Source organism: Choristoneura fumiferana, chromosome 23 (assembly GCF_025370935.1).
Source record: "Choristoneura fumiferana chromosome 23, NRCan_CFum_1, whole genome shotgun sequence".
NCBI lineage: Eukaryota > Metazoa > Arthropoda > Insecta > Lepidoptera > Tortricidae > Choristoneura > Choristoneura fumiferana.
Window position 1 is genome coordinate 9172622 of NC_133494.1, and position 14437 is coordinate 9187058.

General features: G+C 36.9%; 1 protein-coding gene across 1 annotated transcript; it reads left to right on the forward strand.

The window, feature by feature from the left end:
* The first annotated feature begins 150 nt into the window (after nt 1–150).
* On the forward strand, nt 151–2698 carry LOC141441219 (arginyl-tRNA--protein transferase 1-like). Its single transcript, XM_074105891.1, is given in 7 exon segments — nt 151–193; nt 347–531; nt 1463–1624; nt 1756–1937; nt 2441–2552; nt 2554–2612; nt 2614–2698. Coding segments are annotated over 7 exon segments (828 nt in total).
* Nucleotides 2699–14437: the final 11739 nt, after the last annotated feature.

Sequence of the window (14437 nt, forward strand, 5' to 3'; positions counted from 1 at the left end):
GCTACTTTTTATCCCGAAAAAATGCACAGTTCTCGAGGGAACAGCGCGCGATAACCGAATTCTACGCGGGCGAAGCCGCGGGCAAAAGCTAGTAATATATAAATAGTAATATCTATAAAAAATTATCCAAAGTAGGTATAGTTCAGAAATATGAATTGGTTATTTGTTATGTACTTAGTGAAGCTTACAGATGGTGAATTTAGATTTCCTGGACTTTACAAACATAGCTTGGATAAACTACTGATCATTTGCGGATTTATATATTAACTTATAAAGAGCTTTAAATAAAATCAGGGAACTTATCTCACAAAGGAGGCACATTGACATGATTCTTTTACAATTATAGGTGACTGTCCTGACCCAGCTAAAGCTCCTCATAAAAAAGCAAAAATGAGACGCGAAAGGACATTGGAAAAACTTAAGGAAAAGGGTATTGATATTACCACTTTAAATAACACCAACAAAAATAAGGAAAAACAAGTTGAAGATTTCATAAATGAATTGCCCAATGATGTGAAACTTAAACTTGAGGTAACATTTACATTATTTTATTTAAAAAAATATGATAATTGTTACATAAAATTTATCTAAAAGTTTCGAAACAGCAAAAATTTATAAGTTGGTTTCCAAAATAAACATCTTGAAGTAGTGAATAAACTGAAAGGCTACTGGACCAATTTCAAAAATTCTTTCACCATTAGAATGCTAAATTATTCCAAAATGCCATAGGCTATATTAATAAAGTACCAGAAAAAAATAGGGTTCCATACTAAAACATCAATAATGTATCTTAAAGTGTAAAATCATCGCATACGCATTTAAAACTTAGCTGCCGACAGGGGAAGTTGGAAATCCGAGGGAGAGGCCTTTGCCCAGCAGTGAGACATAGAAATGGCTAATAATAAAATAATCAATATCTACAAAAAACTTCGCGATACCATAATATGTCCAACTATTGTAGTTATGTCATTATAACTACTTTTTTACGTTTTAAAAGTTGATAGAAATGCCGGCCAAAATGAGACTATGTTATCCATACCTTTGCATTAATCCTTATCCAAATAAATAATTTCATATTCAAGACTGTTTCAATACCTGTAGATTACTTTTTTAATTATTCAAATCGGACATTCCATTCAAAAGATATTACGAACTTGAAAATATGAATTTAAAAAATAGCAAGATACAATTTACTCTACCTACGTCGACGCGCTCCGGATTCACGCGGGTATAGTTTTTGGGAAAAGGAGCTGAAAAATGTGGGCGAAGTGCCTTTGAGATCTTTTTACCTGACTGTCCAAAGGAGGGTTATTTTGAAAATTGTACCCGTGCGGAGCCAGGGTTGGGCGCTAGTAATAAATAAAAGAGGAATAGAAATGTTTCATTTCGTCCAGAGCTGATGTCACCAATTTTTGTCCTTTACTATTAATATTTCTTAGTTTTTTGTTTTTCTTTTACCCAGGTTAAGTTGGTGAGAACCGCTCCTGCATCGCCAGAATGGCAGGCAACCAAAAAAGAAACATTTGAAGTTTATTTCAAATATCAGACGGTCATACACAATGACAAGCCTGAAAAATGTACAAACTCAAAGTTCCTCGACTTTCTAGTGCAAAGCCCTTTGCTGGTAATTTTTTTTTATTAAATAAGTAAATAACCATGGCATGGAAGTACAAAAAAAAGCTGAACCGACAATGCTATGCAATAGATCAGAAAAGTCCTTCTATTCTCATACCTCCAACTACTCTTTCTTTTCAGGAAGAGCATAGTGAAACTGGCCCCCCATGCGGCTACGGTTCGTTCCACCAGCAGTACTGGCTCGACGGTAAACTGATCGCAGTCGGCGTCATCGACATTCTGCCCAAATGTGTCTCGTCAGTTTACTTCTTCTACGATCCGAAATATACAAACCTGACCCTTGGTACTTACGGAGCATTAAGGTAAAGGAAATATCGAGTAATTATACAAAGGGTTTAAGTAGCTTAGGACGTACTCATAATACCTTAACTGGTGACACCAATAACACCAGTCTGCTGTTATACACATTCAACATTCAATAAACCGTGTATGAAATGAAATTGGTTAACCGCTTAAGGTGAGGCACCCAAAATATTCCAACACTAAGCTTTGCCACATAAAATCCATCAACAAAGTAAAAATATAAACTGATAATAAAAAAATTAACAAAGCGACTGAAAATATAATGCTTTATCCCTAATTCGCTACATAAATGTAAATGTCCTTATAATTATGGAATAATTTGCAAACTTAAAATTTTTGGAGCTCAAATCTATACAAACAATTCTCACTAATCGGGTTTCCCGATTATTTAATACGCTAGAATAATATGATGAATAATAATGTTACGATTTCATTCACATGCATTAGGTTTGACAAGAAATCTAATGCCTCGTCTTAATCTCGCCTTATATTTCTGTTTCAGGGAGATTGCTTTCACAAGGCACTTGCACTCCCTGTGTCCAGAGCTACAATATTACTACATGGGATACCTACATAACTCCTGCACCACAATGAGATACAAAGGAAACTTCTACTCCCTCAGACTTATTGTGCTGAAACTTCAAGTGGTTCCCGCTAAAAGATTGCATTCCTAAGTAGAAGTACCCCGTATTCGCGGCTGGATCCGGATTTAGACAGTGTTGATTACAATCTATCCCTAAGAAGCGAAAAGAACTATTAACCTTTATTAGTCCATAAAGGTGTTATATATATATAACGTTATAAGAGAAAAAAATAACAAAGGATTGAGTTTGAAGAACAAAATGAGTTCAATATTTCGAATTAGTCGGTGCGAAATCTGCTATAAAACGGCTTATACTAGTAAGTTCATAATAGAATATTAAATTTAACTCGATGTGTTTCTGCCGTTTTTCCCTTCTAGTTGAATACCGCACTCTTGTTATAAAGTAGATCACTTTCTAAAGTGTACTTACATAACAACTTGTTTTGCAATGTATTTTAATAGTAACGTTAATAGACCCCCTAAAATTAAATTGTGTTGGTTATTTCTCCGAATCGTGTATCAAAATTGAGAGCATTTTTAAACAATGAAGCGAATCTGCCATTCAAAGTGTTTAATTACTTCGGACTAGTCATGTTTAATACGAATACCTACTTACATTTTTATTATAAATGCCATTCAATTTGATTTTGGACAAGTGCAGGTCAGGATTTGCATTAATACTTATAGGGAGGCCGGTATGCTAAAATCGGGTAGTTAAAGCGTAATAGGGACCTATTGGATTGTGAAGCTCAGGTGCCAAAACCAAAAGTTTGAGGTCCGCAGCAAGTAGCGCTCAACTCCGCGTTGAGATCACGCGCTAACGCTTTAAAATGTTGTTGTTTCACCTAGAGTAAGACAGGGCGCTAGAAAGAAAGCAAGAGCGCGCTAGCGGGAAGGCGGAGCTAGAGACATGTCACAGTAACAATATTGCAGTAAAATATCTTCATACAATGGTGAATTATTGCAGTATCTAAGTAGATATAACAGTAGAACATCTCCAGACCAAGATTATAATATATACAGCGCGGGAGGGCAGCTACCGCTAGGATATTATTTGGCGTTCCAAAAACGTAAATGTACATTACACTACACATTACGCTGTAAACTTTTTTACCGCCCATGGTGAGTACACAATTTTACGTCTTCACCTTGCCAGAAAGTGGGTTTTACCATACGCATAGCGGGCGGTAAAACTCACATTATGGCCAGGTGTGGCGTAATAGTACATTATGTCTTAAGGGCGGTTAATAAGAAATTACGAACGAGAGTATTAGAAGCTCAAAGTCAAAGACTGAGGACTAGGTCGATGTTCATAATTATAGTACCGCCCGTGCGACTTACAATGTTTTCATCACATTTGCGAGTAAAATTGTATATGTGTAAAAGAAAAATATTATTGTTACAAAAATTGCCGATACCGCTGGTGCAGTTCTTGGCAGCGCCAGCTACCAGCCGCCCTCCGCCTCCCGCAGCATGTGCCTGACATGCGTGCACGAGGTCCTCCTGCTAGTCGTGCAGAACCTGCGCGCGCAGCAGTATTAGTACGCGCAACAACTCATAACGCCAAAAAAAGGCCCTTAGGTTTTATTAAGGACTGCAACCAAGTTAGCCTGCAGCTTACGACACTGTTTACGAGCAAGTGTGATGAAATAGTATATTGTACAACAAAAGCATAAAACGAGCAATTTTACCCGAGACGTTCATATAGCCACCCGAGCCACGGCGAGGGTGGATAGAAACGTCGAGGGGAAAATGGGCTCAATGCTAGAGTTTTACACTCTGCTTTTCACTTCGCTTGCGAAGAAATGAAATAGCAATAGTAAAAATAAATGTTCACTTATTTTGTACCTTTTATTTTTCATGCTTTACTATATTAGTTTTATTGATTTATTTTCATCGATTTGATTGATTTTTAGGTGTAAAAAAATAAAAAAAATATGTAGAAACTCTTTTGTTTGTGGTTTCACACCTTGATTGCCTTGACCTTAGACGAAGATTCTACTTTATGCACTAGAGCATAAAAAGTTATTGTATGTTGCCTAGATGCAGCATGAACACGCACTTTACGAGCATGAGAAGTGAAATAGTCGATTGTACAACAAGAGCATAAAACGAGCCATTTTACGACGTTTACGATTTTAAGACGTTCGTTCCGGTACGGCGAGGGTGGATAGACACGTCGAGGGAAAAATGGGTTTAATGCTCGAGTTTTACACTGCTTTTTACTTCGATTAATTCGAGGAAATAGCAACAGTGGAAACAATGGTTCACTTACTATGTTTCTTTTATTTTTCATGAATTACTATATACATAATTCTATTTTTTTATTTTATTGATTTATTTTGATTGATTTGGTTAATTTTTAGTTTTATATAAATAAATAAAAAAGTTAAAAACTTTCTGTTTGTGGCTGGTTGACACCTGATTAGCTTGGTCTTAGACAAAGATTTTATTTTATGCACTAGAGCATAAAAAGTCATTTTATGTCGCTTAATCTCAGCATAAAAACGAACTTTACGAGCATGAGAAGTGAAAAGTATAATATCTATAGACTACAACATCAACTTGATTGGACACATTGAAGATTGGGTGTATTGAATAAAATAAAAAAAGTCATACAATATTGTGTTTTATTTTTAATACATACAAGTATGAAAATTCGCTTATTTTTAAGAACTCTCTCGTATCGGTAACTTTCTAGGTAGACGCGGATCTATAATTTCAGGTAGTATGCATTCCATGTAAAATTTTCTCAATTTATTTAATATGCTCTCCCAGAATCCTGTATCCTTTTCGATTTTTTCGAATAATATGCCTTTTGGAGTCCACACCACGAAGATACAGTATCTTTTTTTTGTAATATTTAACTGACCTTGTACTTGATAAAAGTAGTTGTGATTTTGCTTCAGTTTTATTTTCTGAGGATCACTTTCGTCCAACACACAGAAAGTAATTTTTTTCTTTAAAATAGCTTCTGTTGGCGTCATATTTGCCGCCGAAGCTGGGCATTTGATCTCCACAATTGTTTCTTCGTCTATGACTCCGTCGGGACTCGCGCCTAAATACTGGTGTTCCTCGAGGATGTATAACCCACAAGGTGATACTTGCACTCCTAGTGCAGCTTCAGTCTCTTTTAAAGCGATGGGCTCATTCTCATTGCCGTATCTAGTAGCATCGCTACCTTTAAAATTGCTATATAAGAGTGTTTTTATAATATTTTTACACGACGTGGCAGCTCTTCTCTTACATATTTGACCAAACACTGACGCAGTAAGGCGTATTTTTCGTTGTTTGATCCATTCAGGGTTCGTTGCCTGCCCAACGGTATCTTTTTGGATATTTTCAAGTTCTATTTTACTTTTTGAAAAGTCTGCTAAGAGTGCTTGTTTTCTTTTTTCGTAGTGCTCAACTTCCATATCTGGTTCTTTTTCGATATCACCGTAATGTTCATCGGGTCCTGCGATACGTTTTCTTCGTTTTGATTTTTTGTCTTGGCTTGATTTTCTTTTCGCCTTTTCTGCCTGCCTCTTCTCATACTTCTGCGTGTAAGTCCCCAGTTCTTCATTTTTTGTTAATACTTTACTCATGGTTGCTACAAGACTCCCGGTGTTTCTTTTTGTAGCAGCTGCGTAGCAACGGGACTCATAAGATCCACGAAGGGAGTAATTTATTCGTTTGCCTCCTATAAATTTTGCGATTAGTGCATTAAACTGCTCAACAATATTGTTTGTTTGCCCCATAAGGAGACTTTCGGCATTGTTTAAAATAGGACTTATAGCGGTGTATATGTCATACCACAAGCCACAATCTTTCATTTGGCCTATGAAGTTTTCTTCGCCTGGTTTCGGGCCATTACAAAAATATGTTTTGCAGTTGGCATGCTCACCAAAAACGTGGCAAGGCCCGTTTCGTAGGTCTTTTTTTAATTCATTTACTTTCTCAGTAAAAGTTTTCCCTTCCATTTTCGAAGAAAAGTCTATTGCTCCTTTAATTGCCTTTCGTAGTCGCAATATGTTATCATTTAGGCATTTCCTCATGATAATAGGGACAGGTCCTTGTTTATTTTCAGTTTTTTTTTGTCAAATTTCTCAATTTAGTGCAATAATTTCGTAATAAATGATTACTGCATTCTATTTGTGTATAGCAGTGGAGTGGCCATATGGCAATGCTTCGTTTAAAGCACTCATGACACTGCTATCGCCATCACCAATAAGTTTGGTGTATTTCAAGCCATGCATATTTATGCTGCATTTAAAACCTTCTACTACACCGTCGGCTTCCATTGCTGTGGAGCTACCAGACCAGTTTTTAAAACATTTATGTTTCTTGACCTCAATCTTTTTATTACTTGCAACAGCGCATACAGAGCAATAAGAATTCCGTATTCCTAAAAAGAGAACCTTTTTAGTTTCATACCCAATAATGCACGCTACCCCGGATAATGAATTATAATTGCTGGTACGATATGATCTTTTTCCCCACGATGCGTCCGCTACTACTGTGATGTAGGGAACGCCATCAGCGTCTACGTTTCCTTTTTCAATTGCCATTTGTTTTTCTTCGAGTCCTGCCTCAAACATGCTCTTCAAAGAGATATCTTTTAAAACATCCCCAAGCAACAAATTCTCTTTCCCAAATGTTTTCTCCGCTATACATGGCATATCTAAATGAGCGCAAAGCTCATCTAATTGGGAAAAGCCACTACCCGAACATACGACTGCTTGAACAACATTTTTATTAATTTTAGACTCTAGTTTTTCATTATTAAATGCTTCTTTTTTGCCACACATTTTGCATTTGAAAAGAAAAGTTGACTGGAATCCGATTCTCGACTCCTTCACAAAATCCATATCTTTAAAGCTGCAATTAAATGGACTATGATCCACAGCCTTCATTTGTTCAAATAAATATTGAACATTGAAAATTCGTCGACCTGTCATTTTACGTACGACTTCCTCATTGCTATCATGATCAAGTTCAATTTGTAATGATGGTGTCGAGGACGGAGTACTCGGACTCAAATTTCTGAAAGGAAAAAAAAGTTACGTTATATTTATACCATGCAAGGTTAAATCAGAGTATACGGTGAAATAAAAATATTTGATACTGCATTATGAGGCGTACACTACTACAGAAAACTTCTAACGCCGGTGACGCTATGCAAAAAATACGTTTCGATTTTCGGTGCCATATTGTGCGCGCGACTACATTTTTAATACAAGCTTTTTGCTGACTGTACTTGCATTTTCATCCAAACTACTTTTCCGTACCAAATGTGGAAGAAGTGGGTCAAATTCAACTCGCAAGATTTTACCTGCACATACATTCATAGGTACATACATTGCAACTATTGCAAGGTAAAAGCTTGTAAAATAATAATAAAAACACCAACCTGCTAAAATTTTGAAATTGAGGCGGAGGATCGGTATTGTTATCACTATCAGACTGCTCACTGGCATGCTCTCCGGTGCCAAGCGTACTGCACATGTAAAAAATACATACATAGTGAAATGACGTCAGTCGCCATTAGTCAAAGTAATAACAGAGACTACCAGAGGTAATACTTCGTTCGTAATACCTTACTTATCGCCCTTAATGAACAATGGGATATTAGTGCTATGACCTGTATAAGTGAAATAACAGAAGTGCGGTGTACATCGATCAAGATAATAAACTGAAATCATCTTTAATAGCCGTGTCAATATAGGTACGAGTAGGTACTAGTCTCAGTGCAGTTGCAGTCAAGAGCGAAAATAAAACTACAAGTGAAAAACGTAAGTAGCTGTGAAATAAGTTTTTGGTAAAAAAAAAAATCTGTTCAAGCTTTTTTTTTGCTGACTGTACTTTTTGTCGACTTTACTAGCATTGTTACCTATTAAACTACATCATACGAAATTTCAAGTCGATGCCATTAACCGTTGAAGAATTCCGTCCTGCGGAGACGATCCTGGCCGGACTACCAGGATGTCAGCTACCAGATTATTGTATTGTCACGCAATTCACATAAGTATACCAAATTTCAAGTCAATTCGACCACTGAAACTGAGTCAAATTCAACTCGCAGGATTTGAGCCTCACATACATACATACGAGTACATAGGTACATACATTGCAAGTTAAATAAAAGATTGTAAACTAGTAAAAATAATAATAAAAACACTAACCTGCTTAATTTAGAGGTTGAGGTGGAGGATCGGTATTGTTATCACTATCAGACTGCTCACTGGCATGCTCTCCGGTGCCAAGCGTACTGCACATGTGAAAAATACATACATGGTGAAATGACGTCAGTCGCCATTAGTCAAAGTAATAACAGAGACTACCAGAGGTAATACTTCGTTCGTAATACCTTACTTACCGCCCTAATACACAATGTGCTATTACAGTGCTATGACCTGTATAAGTGAAATAACAAGTTTGTGTGGTGTACCTACGTCGTACAAAAATAATAAATAAAGGTACGAGTACGAAAATTCATTTTTAATACAAGCTTTTTTGCTGACTGTACTTTTTGTCGACTTTACTAGCATTGTTACCCAAACTACATTTATTTTGTACCTATACCAAAAACAAGTCGATAACATTGTAACAGTTGAAGAGTTCCGTCCTTCGGAGACGATTCTGGCCGGACTACCAGGATGTCAGCTACCAGATTATTGTATTGTCACGCAATTTACATAATTATGCAAAATTTCAAGTCAATCCGACTGCTAGAAGTTGGTCGAATGCAAGATTTGATTACAGACAAATATCGGGACAGGTGAAACTAAATAAAAGCTTGTAATAGAGGACAAGGAAGAAAAATCTTACGCTACTGTCCTAGTTATAACTTACCTATTAGGATTAATGTTTTCTTTTTTATGACGAGCCGGTCCTTTTTTTTCCTACGAGCCGATAACCATAATCTTGTCTTCGATGATCTTTTCACTTCTGGAACAAGAACATTAATAATTATTTTTTATGGGAGCGCCATAGTTCGCATAGGTACTCTTTTCTCTTTTCTAGTAAAACCATAATTATTTTTTGTCCAAATCATCGTTTGTCAGTATGCGAGCCGATATATGGACCCATTTTTTATAAGTACTTGGTAATATTGACTAAAATGCATCTAGGTAGGTACTTACCCTGTTTATCCATTTTTGTAACATAAAAATGCAAAGTCCATATAAGAAAGCCAAGGTCGTCGAACAGTATGTGCACACACACCACCAGTATCACCAAGAAATATCAAATCCGTTATCAGTCCAAGTCGTAAGTAGTTAGATCGCGTTTATGATACGAAGAGAATTCACCAAAATAATATTACGTAACTCTCGCGCACAGCTGACGAGTCACTACTAACGAGCGACGCACGCACACGCAGGGCCAGCGTAAACCAAGGACAAAGGGCGGCGCGTACCGCCCTCCCCCGTACCGTTCCCCCGCGCTAGAGTGATTCGCTGCAGATTCGCATAAAAAATGTATAGTTTTTTTACTGATTTTCGTAGTTTCGTTCTCATTTGAAAACCACAAAAATTTCGGAAAAATGCTTTTTCTTATGAAACTACATAGTTTAGTCGATGCCGGAAATAGGTTTGACTTCAATCTGAACTATATTTTGGCCGTAGTATTTAACCGAACTGCACAGGGTTTTTGGCTCTTAAAATGCAAAACTTGTACTCGTTCTATTTTCTTTGTAATACCATTTCAAGAGTATAAAAACTAATTTCAGGCCTAGATATGCCTTATCTCATTGTATTTACAAAAAATCATGATGATGCTACTTGTTATTTTAAAATAAGGACGTAACTACGATTTGTATGGAGAATCAAGCTTGCTGCGGACTCTTAAGTTAATTTGTATGCCTTTTTGTGGGGGGAGAGCAAAATGTGGCAAATCTTCAAAATGGAAAAAAACATACAGTGACATGGAAATACTCGAGCGCATCAGACATTCATAGAGTAAGTATATCCCTTCGTCTGTCTGATAACCGATGAGGTATTAATTGATGGGTTGGTAGGTGGGGGTGGCCGAAAGAGGAGTAGAAAAAAAAAGTTATTCGAACCGCTCAGGTATCAGAGGAAATGTTAAGTGAACCTAAAAAAAATCTGAACTTTTTGAATTGACTGGCGATTTGGACGCGACCGTAGTGTTGAGGTAAAATTTTATATTTGACAATAAACAATCATGACAGCAAATCAGATAGAGATACAGCCAGTATTGTTATAAGAGCCGAAGAGTTTGCTTGAACCTATTCTAACATCCTCCCTTTTTGGCAAACTCTATCTCTACTAGTGTTAGATCATGACCGATTTTGAAAATGCAAGAAAGTGACATTGAAAATACTCAAGCACGTCAGTTTTTATACAGATGGTTCAGCTTGAATGTCCTGTCGTCCTAAATTAAAATCTAACAATTATATGAAGGGAATTCGTTGATATGAAAAATTGAAAAAAAAATTGTTTTCTTATTTTTTTATTACTGAATGTGATATAAAACGATATACATATCAAATAGTAGCGATGAAAAGTATTTTGACTCAAACAAAAGTTTTCGATATTACGTCTCTTCTTCTTTGTCGTGTCCGCTCTTGGTAGAGCGGTCGTGGTCCATTGAGGCGTCCGCGTTGGTGGTAAGGCGGACACAGCTCTCTGTACGATCTCCCACCTCCCTTCTGTTGGCAGACTGTCTGGCACAGTCAGATACGCGTTTCCTACAGCGGCCTTCACTTGATCAGTCCAGAGCATAGGTGATCTGCCGCGTGACCTGGTTCCCTCACCTTTCCTCCATTCCCTGCACGACTAGCCGCTCTATGGAGTCGCCATCCCGCCTGGAGACATGTCCAAAGTACTGCAGTATGCGCGACTGTACTATGGTCGATAGACGCTGTGGTGATGCCTACGTATTGTTGCTAAAATAATGAATGGCTTAAGACATCCTCGAATTAGGCAAAAAGTTCAATTTCTTTTTAATAATATTTAAACACTAGCCCCCAATTTTACATGTTTACTGGTTCAAAAATATTTTGACAAGTATATTCTTTTAATTTTTTACTAAGAATAAGCATGCATTTCAGAAATATTTCATGAATAATATCAGTAGACTGCTTTGTAACATGCCGAAATACAAAGAATATTCAAACGATATAAAACAGCCTGTTCCGGCTGCGCTCTAAAGGGGCAAGTAGCAAGCTGAAGTTTCACGAACTTTGGAGTATCCCGACATATTAGCGTTTGAAATAAATTGTTTGAGGCTCGAAAGAATGTCCTTAACAAGCCTAAAAGCGGGTCGTCATCGAAAATGACTGCAACAACTGATCGGGTAATCAAAAAACTTTCCACAGAAGATCCGAGAAAAATCTGGAGAGGCGATCAAAGGCGAATAAAAATAAAAATTTCAACAAATATATTCATGTTTCCACTGTTAAACGATGCTGAGAGAGCAAGTATTATATGGCCGACTCCCGTCTAAAAAAGCCGGTGATTTCGGGAAAGAATAAGACGGCGAGATTAGCGTTCGCAATTCGTCACAAGTCGTGGACAAGTACTGATTGGTCAAAAAATGTATGGAGCGACGAGAGTAAGTTTAATTTAATGCCATCGGATGGCATCAAGTACGTGTTGGCCAGTGTTGTTGTATTTCAAATAAGTCAATAGGTTTTGCCGTTGCACGGTAAAAAAAAATGTAGAAAACGAAATATGAGTGGTAATGGAGGATGAACGATGACAGCGCGAGTCCACATACACATCGTCGCCAGTTTTAAATTTATAACTCAATTCAATTCAATTTTTAGAAAAAATATAGCTCCATCGATACTATCGATGATTCCGCCAATGTCGAGGCTGAAAAAGACACTATCGGTTGGCCGTTGTACGGTAGCTTCGGTGTTCAGTACTCGGATGAGAACAATTTATAACTCGTATTGAAAATAGTAATTTATTATCTGGCAGATTACACAAACATCAAAACGTAACCAAGGAAACAAAAGCATAGACTTTTAGATAATATGAAATATAAAAGGATATAAACAAAAACCGGCCAAGAGTGTGTCGGACACGCTCAAAATAGGGTTCCGTAGCCATTACGAAAAAATTAAGTAATATTTTTTAAAGAATTTCGTATTTTATACGGAATTTTCCAAGTTTTGGTATATTTTATTCATAAACTACTAATAATTCTTAAGCAAACTTAGCCGTTATAGTTTTCCTTGAAAGTTTGATACACTTACTATCATCCTCAATTTTTTCAAAATTTTTCCACCCGGTTTAGATTTTAGAAGGGGGGGGGGGACGCTCGTTTTTAATGAAAATTTGCACTTTAAAGTTGAATATTTTGCAAACAAATCACTGAATCGAAAATCTTCCTAGCAAACCCCTGGTTTTAAAAGACCAATCCAACGATACCCCACACTATAGGGTTGGATGAGAAAAAAAAACACTTCCACTATACGTCTATGGGAGGTTATTGTTAGCCTATTCTGTCCCACTGCTGAGCAAGGCCTCCCCCCAATACTTCCTTCTATGGGAGGACCGTAAACATTTTTTTTTTTGATTTTTTATTGTACTATTTTGTCGCATAGTTACATATATTATCCATGCAAAATTACAGCACCGCAAAAACGGTCCGTTGTCCGATGAAAACAACGGACGTCTACAAGCGGCCTAAGAGTTAATTTATGGTGGGGGTTACATTACAGGATGCAAGGAGTATGGTTTTCTGACGCGCTTGAGTAAAACACAAAATCTCTTGGGCTCCCCTACTAATACGAAGGGTTTCGTGGTACCATATCAAAGTAGTTTTTTTGTATAGTATCCCCATTAACTTCGTTTTTTTTCATATAGCGGCCATAAGACGAGTAAATACCTAGTTCAGACTCTGTAAAAAAACTAAGTGTCTACCTGTTATGGTACAAAAGATAGCCCTGTGACAGATGCACAGACAGACAGTGGAGACTTATTAACAGGGTACAAAACCCTAAAAAGGTACCGAATTATCTATCAGAAAATGACATGACACATCTAAATACACACACACACACACATACAAATTTTATTTTATTCGCATCCAAAGAAAAGTGAAATTCAAAGGTTTTTAAAGTTTAGGACTTTAGAAGTAAGTTTTCTTTTTCAATTAAAACTATTGTATAACTTAATGTTTACAGTTAATTTATGTTGATGGAGCGAAAGGCGTCAGTATTCAATAGGTACCTATGCGTATGTTACAATAGTCTATTCACTTAAGAGTTGATAAAAATCAAGGCTCAACTCCATTACAAATGCGGCCTGTTACTTATTATTATCGATACAAATAATAATTTTAAACAATTATAAACTGTATAAAACAGAAAATACAAGAACATCCTAACGACACACCTTCGCCTCTAGTACCCTTAGTGTAAGTTTTCGGTTACAAAATACGTCTCGATCGCGTTCGCGTTTAAATCTCAATTTGTATGGAAACACGAACATCGCAAACGTTCCGCTAGAGGCGCTGTTCGTGTTTGTATACAAATTGAGATTTTAACGCGATCGAGACGTATTTTGTAACCGAAAACTTACACTAGGGGCACAGAAGGATAACATGGCCGTCGAGTCCGCTCGCTCTATTACGAACTGAGCGCGCCTGATCATAAGCTACGGCCATCGTACAGTTTGCGATAATTTAGCGACAGTCGCTATTTCGAGACGTTAGCGAGCGAGCGCTAATGAGCGAAATTCTAAACGACCATTTTCCTTACACGCTATGAGCCTGTAAGGTACTAGTAACACTTGTACTAGTAACAAAAAAATAGAGAAGGTATAACGCTATTTTTTCTATTTTTTTTCTTGTACACGCGCTGACAGCTCAAACTATCCAATCTCTTCAGTAATAATATGTAAGTACTATGGTATTATATTTGTTGTATTAAAACGGGCATTGGCATACATTTCAAATAAT